This window comes from Phlebotomus papatasi, chromosome 1 (genome assembly GCF_024763615.1).
Source record: "Phlebotomus papatasi isolate M1 chromosome 1, Ppap_2.1, whole genome shotgun sequence".
In the NCBI taxonomy this organism is placed as follows: domain Eukaryota; kingdom Metazoa; phylum Arthropoda; class Insecta; order Diptera; family Psychodidae; genus Phlebotomus; species Phlebotomus papatasi.
Window position 1 is genome coordinate 90,288,153 of NC_077222.1, and position 25,328 is coordinate 90,313,480.

At 34.3% G+C, this 25,328-nt stretch overlaps 1 protein-coding gene across 2 annotated transcripts in view; it reads right to left on the reverse strand.

Annotated features, from left to right (window-relative positions):
• LOC129809650 (histone acetyltransferase KAT6A-like) overlaps positions 1-24,045 on the reverse strand; it is a 38,942-nt gene extending 14,897 nt beyond the window's left edge. The window contains exons 1-6 of one of the 2 annotated variants that reach the window (XM_055859647.1): positions 23,865-24,045; positions 12,986-13,612; positions 9,382-9,719; positions 9,170-9,298; positions 6,598-6,770; positions 258-525 (exon numbers count right to left, since the gene is read on the reverse strand). In XM_055859647.1, the coding sequence (XP_055715622.1) occupies positions 258-525; positions 6,598-6,770; positions 9,170-9,298; positions 9,382-9,719; positions 12,986-13,582 (1,505 nt within the window). In that variant the 5' untranslated portion in view covers positions 13,583-13,612; positions 23,865-24,045. Of the gene's footprint in view, positions 1-257; positions 526-5,151; positions 6,771-9,169; positions 9,299-9,381; positions 9,720-12,985; positions 13,613-23,864 lie in introns of both variants that reach the window. The other variant, XM_055859646.1, reaches the window with a different exon arrangement.
• Between the last annotated feature and the right edge of the window lie 1,283 nt (positions 24,046-25,328).

Below are 25,328 nucleotides of genomic sequence, written 5' to 3' on the forward strand. Positions count from 1 at the left end.
TTTTTTTTTTTTTAATATTTTCTTTTTTTTCTCTTTTTTCTTTCATAATTGTTTTGTGAATAAAGTATATTATTATTATTATTAATGACAAAATATGAAATATTATATTTTTTTATTTTCTTTTTGACTTCCTATTTTTACGAAAATTGCTGATTGAAGGGAAAAGTAAGTTACAACAATTGCTGATCCAAGCAACGATATGGTCTTCAGTTAAATTTTCAGTTGAAAATTTCTGCTGTAAGAAAATAATAACTCACCTGGCATATTCCTGAGGAAATGGACTGGAATACCATGTATCAATCTCCCACTGGCCAAACTCAATGGCTGCTGGACATCTCTCCTGCGCTACAATGGCCATCGATGGCGGACTCAGGTACTTGGGCGTTAGAGAACTCCCAGCTACAGCTAGATTCATCTTCCCGCCCGGATTCATCACTTCCGTCACCACTTCCACAGCCTTCTCGCGGATTTCCTTGTACAGTTGCACATCCTTCTGCGTGACTCCCGGCGGAAGAGGTTGTTGCTCTGAAGACGAAGTACAAAAATGACTTTGAGTCTCCAAAAACACTGCCAAAAAAAAACGGTCACAGAAAGCAATCCAACAAAAACTCTCATACAAGATCAAATGTAGTGTGAAAATGCCGAAAGAAACATTAGGAAGATTAATGGAATAGTTAAAACAATTTAAAAATAAAAATAAAGGCCATTAAAAATATGAAATAATAAAAGCTAGAAAACTTAGTGGTGTGTGGATATAAAAGTAAAGAATTGATCTTTTTTTTTGGTTTTAAATCTAATTGGTTACACAACAATTACATTAATTATTGTAGGATAAGAGTAAGAAATGAAGCCGAAAAGCAAAAAGGATGGGAAGCTAATAAACATTTGTTTATCCAAATTCATCATCCTTAGATTTTTTTTTCATCTCACAAATCCCGCTTTTCTAAGCTTTTATTGTATATTTTTTTTTAAAGCACTTCACCAGCAACAATTAGTCAGACCGATTTCTTCCAGATAAAATTTCTTCTACATTTTCTTTTCTAAAAAAACACTTTTGCACCATTCTACATTTATTTATTAAAAAAACAGAATTTTGGAAAAAAGATTTTGAAAAACAAAATAGAATAAAAACAGTGGATTTTCAGAGGAAATCTATGAAGAAAATAATTTGTCTAAAAGGAAGAGATTAGATTAGGAAAAAGTCTCCAGCTCCAACCGCCATAGAACACTAATCAGAAAACCTCAAAGAGTTTCTTTCGTCTTCTTCATTGAAGTAAACCCAAAAAGGGGAAAATTTTGCCGAATATTTCCCCTTTTAAAGAGATTTTCCCCAAATATATTTTGTTGTCAATTGTATTAGAATATTTACCACACACCACTTAACCAATATTCGCTAAATTAAAGAATGATTAATTATAGAAAACAACAATCAACTGAAAGAAAATTGTTAGAAATACTGCAAAGCATGCTCTCCCTCACTCCCTCATACACTCTTTCCACAATTCCACCAGATTTATCACAAGAATGTTATAATAGAATTTGCAAAAAAAAATTGCACCAAGACTCTTAACAAAAGCACTCCCATTCGTTTTTTTCACTTTGATAAGGAAATCAATAGGCAAGTTCTGTTCGTAGTACATGTGATCCACTTATATGCACCCCCCAAATTTGATGGATTTTATGAATTCATGAAATTGACTTTTTATTTAAGTAAAGCACTTCAGACCGTTCCAGGAACTTGTAATTAAGTTAAAGGAAAGTACTCATGCTTTGTACGATCCGAAGCTTCGTAAATCGTTCCCATATTTCTCAATAGGGGAAAGTGTCCATGCTTGATACCATTGGAAGCTTCGTAATGACTAAATTTTTCCTATGTTTCTCAATAAACGTGACTCCACAATATATTTTAAAAACTGGCCACTTTCCCATAGTTATTAAAATATGGTTGCGATGAGTCACATATAAGGTAAAGTACCCTCTAGTCGGCCGGTTCCTCAACTCGGCCAGTTGAATTATTTAACCAATTTTTTAACGTTTTATAGTCAATTTCTATGAAATTTTCACAGATTTATGTTTTATATAATATAATACACCTTATAATGTTAAATCGGTAAGACCATATTATAATAAATCTAAGTAAATTGAATAAATAGTCGCACTGGCCGAGTTGAGAAACCGGCCGACTACAGGGTACTTTACCTTATTGTGAAACGTAGAAAATTTAGTCATTGGAATCATACGAACCATGGGCACTTTCCCCTACCATATTATTATTATTTTTTATTTATTATTATTATATATTTATTACTCTTAAGCATATACAATTAACAAAAAAGTATGCAGCAATAAGGCATGAATCAGGCGTCCGCCGCCGTCTTAGCGTTGGTGACCAGCCTCCAATGCCAAACGGCGGAAGTGCTTCTTCTCAGGCTGTATAGTCTTTTGTCGTGTATAACGATCTTTTATGTTTTATCAGACAAATAAATTTCAATTACAAAATAGGCCCTATTGCAGAGATAATCGGAAATATGCTCAAGGTAGATGTGACAGGAGCAACTAGGCTCGTGGCGTCACGAGTTCAATTCAGCGCAAAGAAAAAAAATTAATAAAGAAAAAATAATAAAGAGTTCATCAAAAGTGTAACAGAAAACCCAGAAACCCACATGAAAAATCCAAGAAAAGAAGAAAAGTTAGAAACAAAATAATTAATATAATAATTATTATAATAATTAATAATTAATATAATAATTAATATAATACAGTGCGCGAAATTCAAATAGGTATATCGAAATTGAAATAGGTATGTGGGTGGTCGGTTGGTCGGATCAACTTAGTACTATTATGTCAAGTAGAGGTCTACCCAACATCCATTTTTATCGTAGTGACCTGCACTCACTGTCGTCCGTGCGTGCATACTAATTTACGAAGAGGATGAGTCGTTTGGGTAACATTATTTATCAATTCTTCAAGAAATAGGACTCCTAAGGACGAAAATACTGCACTTTCAAAGGTAATACCATGTTATCTGATATGGAATTGATACAAATTTATTGCGAAGCGGTGACTTTTACTTATAAAACTTCTCAAATACTGGAAGGATATTGAAGTACCAATCACTACATGTCGTATCCGACAAATCCTGATGACTACAAACTGGCTACAGTGAATAAAACCGCTAAAGGAACCATTACTTAAGAAGCACCATTTTGCCGCTCGATTGAAATTTGGCAAAAAAATAATTATCATGGCAAATTTTGACGGATTGTTATAAATTGACCTTTTTCTCATCCGAAAAAATAATATTTATTCCGTCACTTATTGTCCAAAGAAATCTATTTTTTCTGAATTCCAATCGAACGGCAAAATGGTGCTTCTTAAGTAATGGTTCCTTTAGCGGTTTTATTCACTGTAGCCAGTTTGTAGTCATCAGGATTTGTCGGATACGACATGTAGTGATTGGTACTTCAATATCCTTCCAGTATTTGAGAAGTTTTATAAGTAAAAGTCACCGCTTGGCAATAAATTTGTATCAATTCCATATCAGATAACATGGTATTACCTTTGAAAGTGCAGTATTTTCGTCCTTAGGAGTCCTATTTCTTGAAGAATTGATAAATAATGTTACCCAAACGACTCATCCTCTTCGTAAATTAGTATGCACGCACGGACGACAGTGAGTGCGGGTCACTACGATAAAAATGGATGTTGGGTAGACCTCTACTTGACATAATAGTACTAAGTTAATCCGACCCACCGACCACCCACATACCTATTTCAATTTCGATATACCTATTTGAATTTCGCGCACTGTATTATATATTTCTAATATCCGTATATTATCGATTTTTATTGTTTTAATATTTAATCAGAGTGTTTTATATTATTAATACTACTAATTGGAACATTGTAATTGCGAGTAGCCACCGCTAGGCAGCGCTGAATATAAAAAATTTCTAAATGTAAGTTGTATCCTATAAAAAAAACCGCCGTGACTGGATATCCTAATTTCAACTATTCCAAACAATGACGTTTGGCACTACAAATGATCAGTAAATATATTAAATTTTCGAATTAGATCAATTTAGAGCACCGGCAAACTTTTATATCAGGAGAATTTAATAATCAAAATTCACATCCTTTCCTTTCTCCCTTTCTCTTACAAGTAACACGTAGTCCATTATGTCTGATCCACTCTTTCGCACTTAACATTTTGATTGAATCTTCCTGTTCTATTTAAAAACTTTGTCGGAGTTTTAATGCAGAGTAATTTTCATTCAAGTTTTAGCAAAGGAAAAATAAACAGGAAGGTTTTCTTTTTTGAACAGACTTTTTGTTTGTAACTAAACAAACCTTCCTCTAATAGGGGAAAGTACTCTCGTTTCGAACGTTCATGCCTTCGAATAATGTGAATTTTCTTTTGTTTTTCGCAAGAGACTTACACATTTCTATTAAATATTAGTTGGCTTATCATCAGTTGTTGATAATTTCGTGATAATTTAGTGTAAATCTCTTACGAAAATCAAAAGAAATTCACATTATTCGAAGGCATGAACGTTCGAAACGAGAGTACTTTCCCCTAATAGAGGAATGTAAATAGCCACTGCGGAAATTTCACTCGCGATGCACAAATTAAGGCAAATTTTGATTCTTCTGCAAGAACCACTTGCAATATCAGTGAGTTCTTCCAAGGAACTCAACAGAACTGCCTTCAGCTAAATATTGATTGCAGAAATGAGATAACACAATCAACATAAAAATACATCAAAACCATTTGGACGTAAATGCACAATACACATATGAATTTTTCCCATTATTGTGAGTAATTAACCCAATTTCCTCTCTTTTTTCTTCTTCTTCTTCTTTCTCTCACTCTCCAAAAAAAACCTGCTGCATCGGAAGCGCACACAACTCATGTCAAAAAATTTTTCAATCGATACTTCGGTTGAAGAAAACATGACACAGAAAAAACTTCTCTCTCTCTTGCTTACTCTCACATCACTCACAAATCAATTATTATCAATGAAAATGGTAGGAAGTTTTCATTATTTTTGGGGTTTTTTTTGAGCTCACTGAGAATTTTTCGATAAATTTTTGATGTTTTTTTTTTGCTTTTTTGGTTCGGGGGGAAGATGAATTTTTGAAGACTCTTACCCATTGAATTCTGATTACTGATGTATGGCTGTTGGGCTGCTTGGGATTCACCACGTCCAGTAGTGGAATTTGTGGCTTGTGATGGGGTGTTCTCGTTATCCCTCTGATTACCACCACTGTTTGCACCACCCAAACTGAATAATTTGCTATCATTGAAGAGTGACATATAGCGTCGTTCATGTTCCAATGTCTTGGAATTTACAGCAGATTTCACAAGATTACTTGGTGTCATCTGCGTCTGCTCCTTATCTATCCCTTTCCCATCATCATTATTATCTTCTTCTTCTCGATTTGTTGAACCACGTTTTTGCTTTCGCGTCGTTTGCCTCGAATTTGCAGCAGCTGGATTTTCTTCAGGCTTCTGCTGAGCCTGCTGTTTCTCAGCTGCCAAACTCTTGGCAAAATCCCTGTAAGTACTACGGGTTTCTTTCAAAACCACCCTCTGAGGTTCCTTTGTTGATTCCTGCTTCAGGGAATTCCTACTGGTATTCCCAAAGGATGATTGTTGACCAGGAAAACTTCCTTGAGTTGTTGCTGTTGTTGCTGTTGTTGATGTTGTTGTTTTTGATTTCTGCTTTGGAGGTTTTATTACACTCTCCTCCTCGGTAAATGTCCCAAAAATCCTCTGAGGATTTGTTGATGGTTGAGGTGTTGCTGCTGCTGAATCTTTCGAAAAAATATCTAAATTTTTCTTAGCTTCAGCTGCAAAACCCCAAACACCACCCTCTTTGTTGGATTCCGCTGTAAAACTGTTAAAAAGCCTATGAGGCTCAGGATTAATTCTCGTTTTAACTTGAGAATTGAATGTATGTGATGTCTCTGGCCACTTTTCCTGCTTACTACTACTCTCCCTCTTCACGGACGAACACGATTTTCCCGTTGAACTCTTTGCCTTTACACTTTCAAATTCTTCATCATCGTCATCATCATCATCATCTGATGATGATGTATTTGATGATGTTGAACCTGAACCTGAATCACTCGTACTGTAGCTTCCTGATGATGATGTATCATCATCATCATCATCATCATCATCGCTACTAGAACAAGAAGTTGTTGTATCCGACAACTGTTCCTGCCTCTTCCTATGCTGCTGATGCTGCTGTTGCTGTTGCTGCTGTTGCTGCTGTCCAACCTTCTGTCTAACTCCCTCCCTTTTCACAACACTCTCGCACTCACCACCATCACCACCCAATCTATTGTGAAAGATGGGTGATATTTTAGCACCACCACCGCGATCACTATTGATAGCATGAAGACGAAAAAATTTCTGCTTCTCTTTCGAAATACGGTCTGATTTCCCTAATTGTTGCTGCTGATTTGCTGCTGTACCCAGCACTGATGCAGCACGATTACAATCGACAATATTTTTTAAACTAGATACTGATGATGCCTTCGGTTGACTGACACTCTTAATTTTTTGCTGTTGAACAACACTCATTTTACCCGGATGACCACCACCATCGGAATCATCATCATCATCAGAATCTTCCGTTGTTGTCATTGCCACAATTGGCGGTACTCGCGGACGCTTTGTCGATGACACTGATGATGTTGGCGTCACACTGGCGGCGGCAGCGGCAGCGGCGGCGGATGTTGATGGCTTTTCCGGGGATACTCTTTACATTGCCAAATTTAAAAATTTACCCAAAAAAAAGGAACCATTTACCGAAAGAGATAAGACACAAAAAATTTTGCAACACAAGATGCCCGGAATTTCACAGAGCGCAATCACAGACAGGGACAGAGAAAGAGAAAAAAAGAAACAATAAAAGAAAATATATTAGCAGGATTCTGAAAAAAAAATTAAAAAATAGTAAATACATTGCACTCTGAACCGATTGAAAATAATCAGATTACCGAAACATCGAAATCCTATTAGTAAATAGCTTACAGCAAAAAATTAATATTAACAGCCTATGACTTAGAGAAACTAGCTGGACTTGGTTAGATTGAATATAATTCATAAAAGCTTGCCAAATGAGTGTTAAAAGACTTCATCTGGGTGAAACTGCCCCATCCTTCTCTATTTCCTAAAACTGACATGATCCGATTACACGGTAAAAAATTTCGGCACGTATTTGTTCCAAAAACTAGCTCGTCCGCGGACACCACGATTTTTGGCACAATTTTGTTCATTTTACGAGACTCAAAAAGATAATCAATATTAGTAATGAAATTTGTTCCAAAAACTAGCTCGTCCACAGACACCGAAAATTTTTGGAATAAATTTTGTATCTTCTAGGAGAAACAAAAAGATACCCAATATTAGTAATGAATTTGTTCCAATAAATAGCTCGTCTAGTATAAAAGCGTATCCCTCCTCTCACACTCAGTCACCCGTCACCAAAGTGAAGAGGACGCCAAATCTGTAGCAATTTTCGTGCTACATGGTTTCACTTTTTTAATTCGAGATTCCTTTCCCCTCCTGCTCCCAGCACTCGCATAAGATTTCGTCATGCACGCATCCATATAAAACACTCTTAAGTTTATTTTTATTTGATGTTCCTTATGAACTTTCGCCACCGAAATCCATCTCGACTGAAGTATAGGCCTTAACTGTAAGACGACGGATTTTTTCCTGAGAATGGGAACAAAAAGATTCCCCATATGAGTAACAATTTCGTTCAAAAAATTACCTCGTCCACGAACACCGAAAATTGTTGGAACAAATATGTTATGGATGTAGGAAAAATACTGTTATAAAAAATATGTACCAATTTGTTCCTGACAGTAGGAACAAAACAGCCGAGTGCAACAAATTCTATTCTAACTTTCTGGAACAAATTTGTATAAAACGAAATTTAACTCAAATTTGTAGACATTTCACTGTATCAAAACGGTTTCAAAAGAAAACTCTAACTGAATTGTAACTATATTTCGTAACGAAACTGTAAAGAAAACTTTGGAACAAACAAATATCTTCTCTAGGTACAAATTGATTCCAAAAAATTGTTCTAAGGAAAAATTGTTCCTATATTTTGGTCAGTGTCCAAAAGTTTTTACCGTGTACAGCAATAAATGGTAATAAAATGTGAGTAGAGTCCGAATTTTCTAATCCTACCACTGGATCACTGGATTTCTGTGATATGGCCTAAATCATGTTTCCATTATTGAATACACTTTTTCATAAAGAGAGCGTATTTTACTCAAATATACCATTAATTAGGTTGTAAGTGAAAAAACTCCGGAAGTGTTCATGCAAAATGCATTAATAACAGCCGAAAGTCATTATATTGAATTCCTATTTACGTAAATATAGTTCATAAAATAAAATTATAGAACAAAAAGTAGCGTTTGGATACAAGTGACAAAATTGTTCCAATGCATCCTGTTTTTAAAAGGCTCTACAAAAATATTATTCCTTCTCCTAAAAAATTCTAATAAGGCACAATTTGTAACTTTATAATAAAACTATCTAAGAAAAAAAAGTTTCAGTTAAAATATAGATTAGATCTTGAGATATTAAATTCTTTATTGGCACAATTTTGTCCGGTACTGTACCTCAAATATTTTTCTAGACTATCTCTTTTCTGAAATTTTGACAAATAATTCATTTAGATTCAGAGAGAACAGAAAAACTTTTATAATCACTTAAGGACAGTAAACTAACATTTTGGTATGTGTCTCGGCTTATCATAGTTTCTTTATGGCACAGAGTTTTCCCTTAAAATAATTTATGGAAATTGTTTTGACAAACCTAATTCCCAATTCAGAGAGTTATTAGATTAAATTTATTTCTTTTATTCTAAAACAAACTTCAAAAATTTTTAGGTGCGAAAATTGGTCAATTTTTAAAGTATCTAAAGTACTTTTTCACCTTTGCATAAAATTGATCATTGCTATTTCAAATAAAAGGCAAACTTCTTATAAATTTTTTTAAAAATTTATATCCCTTCAGACATAAAATCAAAGAAAACACTGAATTTTATTAAATCTTATGACAACATCTGTCACACATCTTATTCGATTCAAAGTGCAATGTAAAAAAAATTCAATCAATTGCAATATCTCTTACCTTCTCTTCTTGCTTTCAGCTACTTTCTTTTCCCTTCCAGCTGCTACTTTCCTCTCTGGACTTCTCTTCTCCTCCGCCTTAATCGAAGAAAAAGACTTCTTCTCGTGATGATCTAAACAATGGCGACATCTACAACAAATCCCAAAAGTAATTTTAAAAATAATCCTTTTTTCCTTCACAAAATCACTGTAAAATTGAAAAATTAAACTGACCTCCATGGACATTTGATTTTCTTGACAGGCACTGGATCCAAACAGCTAAAATGATAATTCTTATGGCACGCAAAGCAGCCAAGCAGGCACGGACCGTTCTCGGCAGTGCTGGAGTTGCATCCTTCGCAGGATCTGCACTCTTCGCAGTACCACTCACTCCCTTTGGCCACCAGAGCTGACAGCTCAACATGTGGCGCTCCCTTTCGACTCGTCAAATTCGCGCAAGTTGTGTGCATCGCCATGCCACAGGCTCCGCATGAACTAAGGATCTCAGGGATCCCGCGGGGTCCCTTGAGCTCAGTTCCTAAGCACTCTGCACAAACTGCTCCCAGACCAGACTGCAAAGCAAAGTTTAATTGGAGGATATTTTTATAGCTTTCACATTAAAAAAAAAAGTCGTAGAAATGTTGCAACGCACAGAAAAAAAATTAATTGAGGTTTTTTGGCAAGAGAACACAACAAGCTGAAAGAAATATACTAAAAAAACTTAAATGATTTTGAATATTTTGTTAAAAAGTCATTTTGAGCTTTAAATATATTCAGACGGTAGAACTCTAAATTCGTTCAAGATTCCTAAGTTCTTGTAAATTATAGGACGTATAAGTTTTTTAAAATTTATCAAACACTAAAAGTAATCATGATACTATAAAAATAATTAGCCGAGACACATACCAGACATCCATAAAAAATATGGAAAGTTTATTTTTCAAGTAAATTAATTTTCTAACCAAACTTATATTTTCCGTAGAATGAAATTATATAAAATACTTCACCGTGGCTCTGATGAATCGCTTTAAAAACAAAGGTTTGTGATGGAATTTTGTGCTATAATTTTGTCAAAAGAATTTTTTCCATAAAATTTCGGAAAATGTTGGCCACTGATTTATCAATACATTTTAATTTTTTCATGCAAAAAAACTGTAGAGTTAAATGTCCTAATTCAAACCCATTTCCAGACGCTTTAACTTTGACAGAAGATTCAACACTTTAAGTTCATATTTTTTCTGAAGAGAATTATATAAATTTGTTCCTTGACTCTTCTAGAATGTTACTGTTTAGTGAAAATTCTTTAGATATAATTTGAAAACTTCTTTAAAAAAAAGAAAACTACGCGAGTGTAAAATGCTTCTATTGGAAACAAATTAATCCAAATGGAGACAAGGGAGTTTCTAATTGGAGACAAACAGTGCAAGTGAAACCGCGACGAAAGGCTTCCAAAACCTTGTTGAGTTGCTCTTGAGTGCAGGATTTGTTTTTATTCCTGGTATTTTCTCCTTTCCCATCTTAAACAATAAGAAAATCTCTCCAAAAAAATCATATTTCCGGGGTTTCCTATTGAAGCATTTGCAGACACTTCAGAAAAACATTTTTTGTTCACGAAATAGGTAATTATTTCATTTGAAAACTTCACGTAACGTTAACAATAAAGATTAGCACTTAATTTAACTAAAATTATCCAGAAATTTGACATACAGTGGCGGCCATAATAACAGAATCAACTCCGCAAAGACCACTATTTTACGTTTAGCATTTTTTATTTTCCAATTCGATGAAATAATTTTGATATAGAAATGTTCAGATAATTACCTTACGTCAAATAAGTATTGTTTTGTCCGCTAGAGGTCTCTATGTTTCACAGAATATATTAATAGTGAAATTTGATTTGAACAACACGATAGAGCCACTTTCATTTAAATTAAAGAAAGTGATCTATGAATCGAATAAGTTTAAATAAAGCCATATTTAGAAACCATAAAAGACAGTTTTCCAATTTTTTTTTGAAAGAAATGAATTTCATAATTGACGTATTCTGTGTAAAATAGAGAACTCTAGCGGCCAAAGCAACCCTTACTCTACGATTCTAATAATAATTTGAAGAATTCTACTTCAGAATTATATAAAAAAAATTGGGAAAAAATACAAAAGTTAAAAAAATGTAAGCTTTGCAAAGTGATTCTATTATTTTGGCCGCCACTGTAAATATTAAACAAAACGAATAAACAACAATCACTTTATTGTGTTTTTCATTGGAAAGCATGGTAGATCGATGAAAAATTCGATGGTGAAAAGGTACACTTTTAATTTTTCTGAGAAATTAACAAATTAAAATTTGTGAATATGAATGGATTTTCGCTTAATTTGGAGCAAAATTAACTAAATAATGAAATTGTGGTATAGAACATATACGAATATAGTAATTTAGTACTGTATTTATCATGAAAACAGTGACGTTTCCATTTGGAATAGCGAAAAATCTCCATTTGGAGCAGGTTGCGAATTAGCTTAATTTACCCTACTCCAAACTATTTAAAATAGAAAATGACCAGCGATAAGCCCAAATAAGCTTCTGATAGATAAGATTCTTTACAGATCATCTCGGAGTGCTTGCAACTCTGAATGCTTGAAAATTCGATTGTGAGTTGAATTTTGGGGGTAAAGAATCGTGTTCAGCCAAGGTAATCCTTTTCTGCCATCGAAAACAGTTTGCTCGATGCGATCATTTACCCCCAAAATTCGAACAATCGAATGTATTTCGGGTATTTCGAGTTGCAGGCACCCCAAAGTTCGAGGTCACCTATAAAAAATCTCAGCAACCATAAGCTTATTTGGGCTTAACACTGTTTTTTTATAATGTTTCCTATGTTCCGCATACTCTGTCCGAAATATAGATAAGAAAAATGTGGACAAAAAAATAAACAAAAACAATTACAGTAGCACGATCGAATAGAAGTTATCTTTAGTATTTGTTGCATTTCATCATTAAAATTTTGCGTACAATTTTTTTCTCATTCACTGTTTGTTCCAAATTTCATATTTATGTACTCATTCCTTATCTCATTATCATTGTCATACATCTCAATATTAGCGACAGGAAAGCTCACTCATTTGCGATTTTTATAGGACCAGCGTTAGAGATACGTAGATTTTATTTTATTTTTTTGGCTGCGGTGACAACGATCCGACAGTAAAAGTATAATTAATAACTTAAGTGAAGATTTTGTTGGAAAAAAATTAAATTATTTAAAGATAAAGAACAGGGCCAGGGCTGTAAAGATTCACAACCTTTTGCAGGATTAGCAATTGCAATATTAAATTACTGTAAAAAATCAGTAAGATCATAATTGAAAAGCAATCAATTGAAACGATTGATTACTTGATTGATAATTGATTTCAATTTAAAAATAATGAAAAATAATATTTAAATTTACAAATATTTAAAAATATTGCTGGAAAAATTAATTAATGTGATTTATAATCATTTTTCCACTTCGTTGATAAAATCTTTAAATTACTTTAATTCTGCTAATGGCATTTTGAATTACATTTTATATAATTTTTTGACCCCTTTCATTTCAATCTTTCCGTTGAAAGGAAGCTTCAAAAATTTTGCCAATACCTCTTAAAAACTGAAAACCCCATTTTTTTTTAAAGAAAATATGTTATCAACAAAAGAATCTGTTTAAAAAAAATATATTCAGCACTGCAACATTGCATAAATTATTCTAATGGGTTAATTAAAATGTTACGGGTTTTTGAAAAAGAAAAAGAAAACGCCACCTAAAATAGAATGTTAATAAAATTGGGAAAATGCGTTTTTTTTTACCTTTGTGGAGGCCGATGTTGGCGTCTTAGCATCCGGAACCGGTGCAGTTGTTGGAGTAGCAGGTGTTGCCTTCTTTCTCGGTGTTCCCACTGCCTTCTTCTTCGGCGTCACCTTCACCTTTCCCACCTTGTACAACTTGCCCTCATTGATCAGCAACCCATTGGTCACTGCTGTTTTCACTGAATTCCTGATCACATCCTTAAGATCTGCATCAGGTGCCAATTGAATATTATTGGACTTTTGCACATAATTCTCAATGGACTTTATCGTAGAACCATCACATTCTCCCAATTCCTTTACGGCTTTCGCCACAAGTCTCGAGAGATCTGTGGTATTATTGACAGAAACACATCTCCTGGCCATTGGTGCCTTGTAGGAGTGCAATCCTTTGTTGTACACCTTAATCACCGAACCCGCCTCGACGGCCTCCTCCAGTTTCACCGCCACAATGTCCTCGTGGAACTTGTGATGTGCCCCAATAGCCTGACATATTCGCTGAATACTTGGCCGTTGCTTCTGGAAACGTATCTTCCGGATCGCCTCCAAGATCCACTCGCTCCACACCTGAGCGCTCACCTCGTTGGACGATTCTCGCATTTCGCGATTTGTCGTCTCGTTCACTCAACACTGTTGTTGTTGTGTTGTCGAAAGACAATGGACAACCAGAGAATCAAGAATATGGATGGAGAGAATCAGTAAAATTGCTAATGATTTTTTACACACTCACACACTTCCTCTCTCTGTTCTCTCTCTTTCTCTTTCTCTCTCTCTCTGAATGCATAACAAGCCTCAATTACACGCAGTTATCAAATTATTAAGACAAACCAAGATTTCTTTAAAAATATATAGGACACCTTCATACAGTTCAATTTTTTTCAAGACTCATTTGTCATACGTTTATGAACTACATTCAACCTAAAGTAGGGGAAGGCTTTTAGGCTTCGAACACATCACATCAGGTTAGATTCTTAACAATCTCAGCTACTATAATCCTAAAAAAAATTTCATGTCCTCTGATCGGGCTTAAACTTTGCCAAAATGTATTTAGCCACTTCCTGATCACGAATATATGGCAAGATAAGTTACGTTCCCGGCCGGCCGGCCGCTTTTGGAGCTTAATAACTCCCGAACTACGAAAAATATCGACTTACGATTACTTAGTTAAAGAGTCTTCTCTAAGCTTTGTTCCCATGGCGAATTACAAATTTATGCCTCCTCTTAGAAAGGAGTTATAAGGTAAAATGCTCTCATTTTGTATGGGAGCTACCAGAAGGAGTGATAGAGAAAGAGTTTGGTATGCCTGACTAAAAAGTTTTCTTTAAGCCTTGTTCACATACCGTATTTCAGCTTTCTATCTTTTCTCAGAAAGAAGTCATAAGGTAAAATGTTCTCATTTTGTATGGGAGCTAACAGAACGGAAGCTGATGGAAGGGGGTGGTATGCATAAATAAGAAGTTTTAGTAGTACACTGACTCTATAACGAATTTCATTAAGATCGCTTTAGCCATTCTTGAGTAATTCGTTGTCAAAACAGCAATTTATCGGAAGTATAAGATAAATGTCTTTTTACAAGGACTCCCAGCGGTTATCAGCCTGAGTCCCGGCAATTTTTTAATCTTACACCAGCGCCTACTCTCATCTCTGGATATAGATGAACCGGTATTCATATATACTTTTGATCGTTCTTCCTTCTAAGAAATACTTTTTATGCTCTAGAACGTTTCCTCTATGGTTTAGAACATTGGTCCCAGAGCAAAAGTTGTTACCTATACCAATGTCTATCCATTGACATAGGTCCCGTTCATGGCGATTCCGGGACCGGACTTGACCACTCTCCTTTTAGTCCTTTTTCCTTTTTTTATTACACTGAGAGAAATCCGAAAAAGTTAAAATAACATTCCGGAAATGTTTATTTTACCCTAGAGTATTGATCCGAAATCGGTGTAAATATTGTCCTTTTTAGGTGTATCAGGGGTTAAAGGTACCCTTTTTCATGTTAATTTTACCCTTAATAAGGTGTAATATTATCATTTAAAAATTTTGATATATTTTTACACCTAAAAAGTGTTAAAGTTATGAGGAAAAAAGTTAATCGCACCCTCTTTTTTTCTCAATGTAACAACAATTTTTTTCAATTTTCTGAGTTAAATAACTCAAAAACCCCTTTCTGCATCGGGTTCAAATTTTAGTATGTTGCAGCCGCTGATTATACCTATCAAACAAAAAAATACTTAAGTCGATCGATAACCCCTGACCCGAGCTATAAGGGGTCAAAGTTCGAAAATTGACCGACCTCTATCAATTAACATTTTGACCTAACAATTAACATTTTGAGCTAAATTTTGGGTTTTGGATTTCGTCGCGATGAGCACTTTCAGATGGAAATTCAAAGTCACCACCACAGGTTGCGCTACCATAGCGTTAAAATTCAATCTCATTTTTCTCAAGAACGCCATTCGGCATTTTGGTCAAATTTTAGAGTATTGTAGTCTGGGCTATGAAGTTTACAAAAACTGACATAACTTCGCTGTAGTTAAAATAGAACCGGAGATATAAAGGGTCAAAGTTCACGAAATTCAAAACATCATATCTCCGCTTCTATTTGACCGATTTTGACGAGTAAGTGCGCAAATTAAAAGTCTCGCAAAGCACTACAATTTTTTAGAACATTTTAATTTCGTAGAACCAATGCTAGGAGCGCTACAGTCAAAAAACAAGTTTCATATTACATAAACTCAACTATCTCGACTCTTGCTCAACCGATTTTAGTGATTACTTCGGCATAATTGTAGAGGACATTTATATTTATATTTCGTTCAAACATCATTTTATGTTCAGATTATGCCATATGTCCGATTTTGTCGTTATAATGTTGCAAAAGTACGCAAGTCCTGATATGAGCGCTTTTACTCGACTACATTATTTAAAATAAAGTTTAAAGGAAAATCCTTACAAAATTCAATCATTCTTTGATATTGCTATAGTTCACCACATGGACAAAATGCCCGTTGTGGTTAGAAAACGTGTTCCAAAACAAATGAATTATCTTATTTTTAGGGTAAAGTGGTACAAGTTGGTCAGGGCTTTTTTTCTTAATAAATTTAGTAGGGTAAGTGTGCCAAATTTCGGCATAGTTGCATGCAAGCGTCAAAGTCTCAAGTTTGAAATGTAATATTTTAAATACAAATTGATTTTTTTTATTATTTCTTTTGCAAGAGTGTTGCTTGGAACCTTGCAAAGAGTTTACCGTCTTTATTTACTCTAAAATCATTCTTAATACATTTTAAAATAAATAAAAATATAGACATAGCTTTGGTGCCCTATTTCGGGCACCTTCATTCTCATAGTTCCTTGCCCTTCGAGAATTCTTCCAATATCTTTTTCTCGTCATCTCGTTTGTCGAATCTAGATTTTTTGTTATTCTTTTGCATTGTATAATCTCTAGAGTATGCAAAAACTTAAAATTCATGGAAATTCGAGGAACAAAAAAGGTGGCCGAAATTGCAAGCTGGCCGGAATTTGGCACACTTACCCTATTTGATTTTTATTTGTATCTTTTCAATGCTTTATTTTTATAATTTGGTTCCTTGTGCTTGAAAAAAATTAGTACTGTGTTTATCAAGGAAAAATCCCTGTCCAACTTGTACCGGCGAATTATACAACTTTTAACACTATGTCCAACTTGTATCACTTTACCCTAGTTCCAAATCGAATTTGCATGCAATCCGAGTTTGCTCCCGTTTAGAATCTCACCTACAATAAGCTGATCTAGGCTTATCACTAGCTTTCTTTTATTAAAAAAAAAATTCGCAAGATACTGCAACAGTTTTTCTTCAAAATCGTTACAATTTGATAAATGAAAACTCTATTTTTTTTATTTTAATTTGTTATCAGACTATAAAACCAAAGAAATGTTTAATAGAAACACTTAATAATTTTTCACTATTTTAAATTATTAAAAATATGTATGTTTTTCTACACGAAAAATTTGGTAGTAAATTAATTAAATTTCTTATTAGATTAATTAATTGGTACCCTACCGGTTCGTAAGGGGTTAACACTATAAGAATGATTGGGTCATCCCAATGACTCCTAAAAAATCTTACTACCAACTAAAGATATGCTTTCCTCCAAATATTCAGAAAAAAATCATTTTTTCTGACCCCTTTGTCATTAGGAGGGTTAATAAGTTCACATATGTTCGAGATTCAAAGACCTTTCAGATGGTTCCATACTTGTCCAAATCGAGTTAAAAATGAATTCTTCAGAGCCTTTTAAACATTTGACCTTGAAAACCTACCATCGGTCATTATCATAAATGGACAAATCTTAGATCTGGGTAACATCCAAAACATATTCAAAGATAAGAAGAAGAATAGAAATCAGCTAAAAATAATATTTTTGAATTGGTAAATGATCATTTCTTAATAGACTGATAACTTGTCCCTATAATTTATTAATCGCCTGTATAAACTCGAACATTTCCCCTCACTATTTATTGCTTCTTCTCTTTCACCTTCTTTTCTTTTCTCACAAACACATTCACACAAAGAAATATTCAACCATTTCTCCCTCAGCCACTTGCATTTTTTGTGCCCTTGTCATTCCCCCTGCGTTTTCTCGGAGTCGACTCACTTTGAGGAGTCACGCCGGTGTCTCCCGCTTTTAATTTTCCCAAATGCACACACAATACAACCTCCTTATGAATATTTCGCTACAAATTTTTATCGTTGGGGGAAAGTCTACACAGCACAGGGAGAGAGAGAGAGGAAGAGAGATAGTAAGAGAAAGAAATAAGAAGGGAACTTGGACAACTCTTGTATACACAAAGGTGAGAAACTCCTTATTTCAACGATTTGAATGTTTATAGAGGTAATTTTACAGTCATAAAACTTTTGTTCAATTAATTATTTCTTGTGCAAAAATTAACCAGAAGAGAGAAGAATCAGAAGCTCAGTGCATTATTTTTTTTTCGCCGTGAAAATAACAACAAGAACACCTGAAGAAAGCCCATAACAGGAAACTTGGCCTTTTACAAATTGCACGACAATTTTCCCTTCATGTGATTCAACACAAAAGAGACTTTTATTTTGGTTGCTGCTGCTAAAGAGGTTTTTGCCTGAAAATTGAGGCTCAACGTTTGCCCTTTAAAATCGCACAATCAAGGTCACGATTATTATTGTTCTTTGCTGCTGTAACTTACAAAGTTTAACCAGTCAAACAATTGAAAATTGAGATATATTTTCAGGTATTGAGGTTTTCCTAATGAGCCAGATTTAAAGGGCTACAATCTAAAAACGATTAAGAGAGTTTGGATTCAAATAAAAGTTTAAAGGTCTCAAAAACCAGCTGAAAGTAGGTTATCTCTATTTTTTTGTCCCTATAAAACAATAGGACAAGATTATTTATTAAGCGTCAATAAAATAAGGAACTTTCCTATAATAATCCAATAATGAACCGTTGAGAGACAAACTCAAACAAGCTTTAAAGAAATTAGCACTCTTGTAAACATACTAATTACTAATTGGTTCACGAGTTTGTCCTATTGGTGATAATAGCCTGAGGTCAATGATCTTCCAACCACAATATTTTGGTTTAACTCACAAATGAAGCATTTGTTCATTCTCGAATTGGATGGAAAATTGAAGAAGTCTTCATTAAATATTTGATTTAAACTTAATTGTGAAAATAAGAAATACGTATTAGCATTGAAATTACGATTCAGCAAATAAAGTTTTGAATTTATCAAGTTTTATTGCCTGAATTTTTTGATACCTTTTTTTTACTGTAATTAACCTTCCACTCCAAAGAATAAATTTGGAAAAAAATTTACGAACCCTATGGGCCCAGATTTTCTTAAGCAAGAATTTATTTGACGGGTAAGGATAAATCGTTAATGCCAAATTTTATAGGCCGAATATTCTGGAAGATCAGACCGATTTTATAGGCCCTAAGTATTAAGAGAAACTATACTTCAGTCCGTTTGTTATAAGAGCCAAACGATGAAGGATATCGTCTTTTGAAGGGTCTTAAGACTAGAAGTTTGACACAGTTCCTGAAGGTCTCAAAATTTTAAATAATAAGCCATGTAATCGGCTTTGTTTTTCAGAATCTAATGGAACTTTTACCGACATAACATTCCATAAAGGACTAGGCCTTTGAGGCCTTCCCTCCGGGGGATTTCTAGACACGCATTATTATTTTCTCTTATACGGGATGAATTTGTCAGTCCCATGTTCCGTGTAATCAAGTGTAATGAAAAGCTCACTGTATGCAATCTGGCCACCTTTAACGCCGCAGAAAAATTCCTAGTGACCTAAAAGGAGTTCGAACTCGAGACACATGCATCATAGAGCGTATGCTCAACCACTTGACCTATTGAATACCCCTACCTTTAGTACACAATCCTCAGTTATTTTTCCCAAAAAAAAAATTGGACTGATAAGAATTTATAGAAGTTGAGACATGGATAAGCCCTAAATCTGAAGTCCGTTATTATCCTGTCTTCATTCCTCTGATTTCTCTCATATTTATTTTTTGTTTTTAAAAATTTGTCTTACGATTTTTTTTTAATTCAAACTGTTCTAGAGGACCTATTGGCGCATATTTCATTCTTATGACTCTATGACCTTGAATCGTTTTATTTTTGGTTTTTTCAACATCAAAAGGATAAGTTATAAACCTGTTTACAACTCTTCGAGCACCATTGGGCCACCGGTCACTCATAGAATTTTTTGACTGTCTCAATGTATTTTACCCTGTAAAGCGGTCTTCAGACTGGTTTAGCCCAGTTCCCGAAGGTCTCAAAATCTTAAATAGTGAGCATTTTTATCGCTTTTTGAGAACTTAATAGGCCTTTAATATTTAATAATCCAATCCTAAGTTAAATTTTGCCAAAAATCGTGATTGGTAAGAAATTAGAGTAGTCAAGCCATATGGCTAAGCCTTAGGTCTGAAGCCCGTATAAAGTCAATAAAAATAGTTGTTATTTCTGGGTTATCGGTGATATATACTGTTCCCCAATATATAAGAGAATATTTAGCCTGTAAAAATTTGGCAATAAAGGATTACATAAAGATACAGAATGTTTATATAAAAGACCTCTATGATGTTCCAAAAAGCCTTCCCTGTATGTCAGTTTCGGATAAATATTTTCTGTCAAATTTTACAGGTTTAATATTCTCGAGGATTGACCTGAGCCTATTTGGGATATAAAGAATTAATTTTTTTTTTGTAAAAAAATACATTCTTTAAAAGGGTTTCAAAGTCAGATTTCTAACATCCTTCTACTTTGCAGTTACCCATAAGGACCATTTTGTTTATAATTGTAAATGGCTCAAAACTGGTTTGTTTTTGGGCACTCAGAGTGTCAATAAAAACGAATTTTTCTTTGATTTTAAGGCTGGTTGGAAAGACCTTTTAAAACTTTAAATATATAAAATTTTGAAACAAAACGAGATGAAGCCTTTATTAGCATTTAATTTAAAATAGCGGGAGATTAAAATAACCGAGGACTTGGAAAACTGTCACAATTGCACGGTGATGGTGCGGTCCAACAAGATTAGGGGAAAGCACGGTACGTTCGGTCGACTCAAGCTTCGGACAATGCAATTTATTATATGTTCTTTATGGATTTGATCCATGAATCTTTTCAGGAAATTTAAGGCATTGGACTATTTATTAAAATATAATATTATATATTAATAAATATTAATTATTGAGTTTTTTGCCCACAATTTTGCTATAATTAATTTAAAAGTAGTGTTAACTAGAAGATATTCAATGCGTAAGTATGATGAAATAGTTTTAAAAGCTGAAAGTATACTAATTGCAGTGAAATTAATGAAACTAAATTTTAGCTGTCAAACTTTAAACCTCTTTCCTGTAAAGTTTACATTTTGGACTTACAATAGTCTTCTTCGGAATCGACGATATGTTGACAAATTTTAATAAAACATTTTTTTAATCAAAAAATAATTAGGGGTAGGTAGGACTATTTTGAGTTGTAGGGCTACCTTGATATACGATTTATTCGCATATTTCCAAAGGAAACTGGGTCTCACAATTACTTTATTTAGTTCCCCAATTATTTTGTAGAGCTAAATTGCAATACGTTAAATCCCAATTTCCTTTAGATTTAAATATTTTTACATCCTCTTTTTTTATTATTATTATTTTCAAATTCATAATCTTAATATCTTCGATTTGAATAGCATTGAAAACCAATTTTATTAAACCTATTAAACCAATTTTTAATCCTTGCCTTAACCCTTTAAGGACGATTGGAACACCGGTATCCCATAAAGAAAATATTTTTTCCTGACTACCTAAAGTTATTTTTCTTTTTCTGATCTTAATACGTAATTGCAAAGTAGAATGTTGAAGGAATCTGGGATATTTTTTGTAAGTCTCCATCTATTTGCTATAAATTGTTAAGCTCAAAAATGACAAATTTTTGTAAAAAAAAAACTACAATACTTAAACGTAATACTTTTCATTAGAGTGAAAAATTATCATTTTTTTGTATTGTTATAAAAATTACTGGGATATTTTTGTCCCTATCGCTCATAGAAGTAAAAAATACAGCAAATCAGACCTTGTTGGATTTTCAAAAATTGGAGGTATAACCTTTTATTAGTTTTGTTTATCGGTTTCATTTTTACCGGTTTTTATTTCATTTTTACACTGATTTTCGGTCAGTTAAAACTGTCTCGTCGTCAAAGGGTTAATCCTTTAAGGACAATTCTGTTACCAGTGATTCCAAAAAAAATTCTTCGTTCTTCTAAAATCATATTTTGCTCTTAAAATTAGAAAAAATATATATATATTTCTGGCCCTTAATTTTTAACCTTCCCGTCCTTAACCATTTAAGGACGAGAAGGTCAAAAATCCTAGGTCCGAATAAAAATATTTTTCTTAATTTTTATAACAAAACCGTAGGAAAAATGTCATTATTGTGTCACCAGTGACACAATCGTTCTTAAAGGGTTAATGATCAATTCACAAAATCGAGCATTCCACAAAACCTTATCCACTTCTTTATTCGGCTCATTCGGTTATTCAAAATTTCACACAAAAGTAAACTTTCAACAACTAAAAACATTTGACATTTTTTTTGAGTCAAGATATCGAACTTTGCACCTTCAAATAATAACTTTTTTTTTTCTGAATTATTGAAACAATGAACAGAATATTTGAGCTCATCAAATATTTAAAGTGATACCGTAACGTTGTTTATTCAGGTAAAAACAAGACAATTTGACGCCTTGAGCAATTCAATGATACCGTCCAAGATAATAGCAAATCAATAAGATGATTTCCTGATAAAATATTTAATGTAGGTCATAAAAAAATGGTTTAATCTATTCTTAGCCTTAAATCTAAAATTCTAATGACGTAAGTGACCGTAAAGACCGTAAATGCACTTGAATGAAGGGGTGTTAAAAGGAATTAGATTTAAATTTTAGGGATATGAGGGATATGATGTTCAATACCCAGAGGATGACCTAGTTTCTCCCAAGGTTTTTTTTTTTACTGAAAATGCTAGGACGGTAAATTCCGATCATCCCGATTTTTCAAAGTCGGATGAAGGACAGGGCTGTTTTTTTTTAAGCTTTCTGGTTAATCTATTGTCAACAAAACCACAATGTGCGTAGTTTTTTTCTTCCAGAGTCTTCTGCTTGTGCCCAGGGAATCTAGAAACACTATGAATCACCTCATTTCGTCACATTTCATCGCAATTGCAGCTTTTTACGAGCATCCCGGAGATTTAGAATCTTGAGGGGAATTGCTTGCTCATCCATTGGATTTGCATCCATAAACACTCAGCGAAATATACCAGTGAGAATTTAAGTAAGAAATGATGATGATTCACTTCCCAACCTAGACTCCTTCTCCCCCAAAAAACAAGCCCATCTCTCTCCCTCAACTTCCGCGAAAGGAAAGAAAAAAGAAAATGCGGTCATCGAGACAAGGAAGGGACAGAAAAACACTGAGACTTTTCCCCTTCAATTAATCAATCTCTTGTGGAGTGTTTATGGATTTTCCTGCCCAATTGGCGGGCTGGGAATATCGGAGAGATGGTGAGTGGCTCCGAAGAGTTGAACTAACCAGCGCGACATGTATTTTAATTATATAATTGCAAATGTATTCAGCAAACACATATCATCGTGAATATAATTTTTGCGCGGTGCAAAAGTGTTGGAAGCGAAAATGCGAATTAATCGCCAATTTCAATCGTTTCTCATTCTGCAGATGACCAGGCAGAGTGATCATTTTCTCATGGGCCAACAAGATTCCTAAAGTTTGTGTCTGGGTCAGGAAGTAATACCCAGGAAAAACAAGGAAATGCACAAGGGAGCAAGAGTAAAAAAACAGGTCAATTGCCGAAGAGTTGGGAAAATCAATAAAATTGCCATTGTTGGAGAGGACAAAGACCAAGTGTGGGTGTCCCATGGAATTGTCCAGGATGTCCAGGAAAGGGGAAGGCCACATTCAGGGCATCAACTATTCCGAAGAAAATCCCAAAAGATAGGACACTTTCTCACTGAATTCCCAAGCGCAAAAAAAAACTGGTTCTGGCACAAGAAAGCGCCATCCGGGACAAGAATGCACGCTAAAAAGCAGCAGAAAAAAATGTAATATCGAACGTGGAAATGTACAAAAGTCTCTCTTTCCGACACATTTTCAACCATTTGCTGCCGTTCCTTTTTTTCTCGCACGTCAAGCGCCCCAGCAGAAGAAAATGCGAATGGAGAAGCCGACGGCAGCCATCTTTTTTTCCTCACTCGCACCACTCTCACACAAATCACCCCAAAAAGGCCACTTTAGCCCCAAATTTCCCAAAAATTCCACCACAGGTCTCTACTTTGGCACTCACCTAGACAATTTAGCACAATTTCTGGGCAAATAGACACTGTTAATTGGGTCAAAAAGTCCCTCAAAAACTGTTTCGCACATCAAAATGGTGTTTTCTCACTGCGACTTCATCACCGACGGCTCACATCACTCACACACATTCAGCTCTTGCCAATATTTGTACAATGCCATGTATACATACACTACCTCTTTATTTTTTTTATAAGCCGGACGTCTCCCTGTCAGATATAATACCATTTTGCTCCACACTTCACTGCGATATTATTCTACAGCTGACTTCACAGCCTTTTCATATAACAATTTTAAAAAATTATCGGTTTTTTGTTCTTCAAGTAAACGAAAAGTGAACTATTTTTATATCCCAGCTTTCTCATGTTTTAATTCTGTAAACTAGATTTAAAAATAATTGCAACATTTTGGAAATTAATTTATATAATTGGCTATTTAGAATTCCGGATGAGAAAATTAATTTGATTTTTACACATTTGTTTCTACGCATTTAAGGCCCCTCCATACACCTACACATTTTGGAAGGGATTTTTTGTCAATAAATTCCTTTTGAGAAAGAGTGGATTATTCTTTTTAAATCACTTTTTAAAATATCAATAAAAGTTATATTGATAAATAAACAAGGACGGGTAAGTCATTCCCATTTTTTCTGACAAGGATTTCTGGTTTGTTGGGTTTCGCGATGCATTTTTTGGGTTTCACGGTGCAAAGAGTGGGTTTCTAGGGTTTCGCAAAGTTCTTCTCGGACAATTGACAAAGGTATCTCAACATGAGTAACGCCTTGTAAATTAAACAACCTCCTATTTTCACATTGAGGATAGTATTATTTTATTAATTTTTTTACTCCGTGTGGTTGGGATAGGGGAAACCGGTGCAGAATTATCCAGGGGTAGAATTAAACTAATTAGACAAATCAAATTTTCTAGTTTCTAGTCTATTTTATGTTTTAGATCTAGACGATCTAGACACACTTACGACTAAAGTCCAGAGACGACTTAAGGCAAGGGGTAACTCATATTGAGAAACCCTCGTTAATTGTCCGAGAAATGCTTCGCGAAACCCGAGAAACCCACGTTTTGCATCGCGAAACCCGAGAAACCCAATTTCTGCATCGAGAAACCCGAGAAACCCTATTTCTGCATCGCGAAACCCGAGAAACCCAATTTCTGCAACGGCAAACCCGAGAAACTCAATTTCTGCAACGCGAAACCCGAGAAACTCAAAAATTGCATCGCGAAACCCGAGAAACCAGAAACTCTTGTCGGAAAAAATAGAAATGAATTACCTCTTGACTTAAGGGGTCAATTCACAGATTCAGCTGATTACTGATTACACATTAATAAACCTGCTTTCCAATTCACACATCCCAGCTGATTACTGATTTAGCTGGTTTAAAAAATCTCCAAAAAGCTCCTAATCTGCTGTTTTCGTATTGAGACATATCAGTGAAATCAGC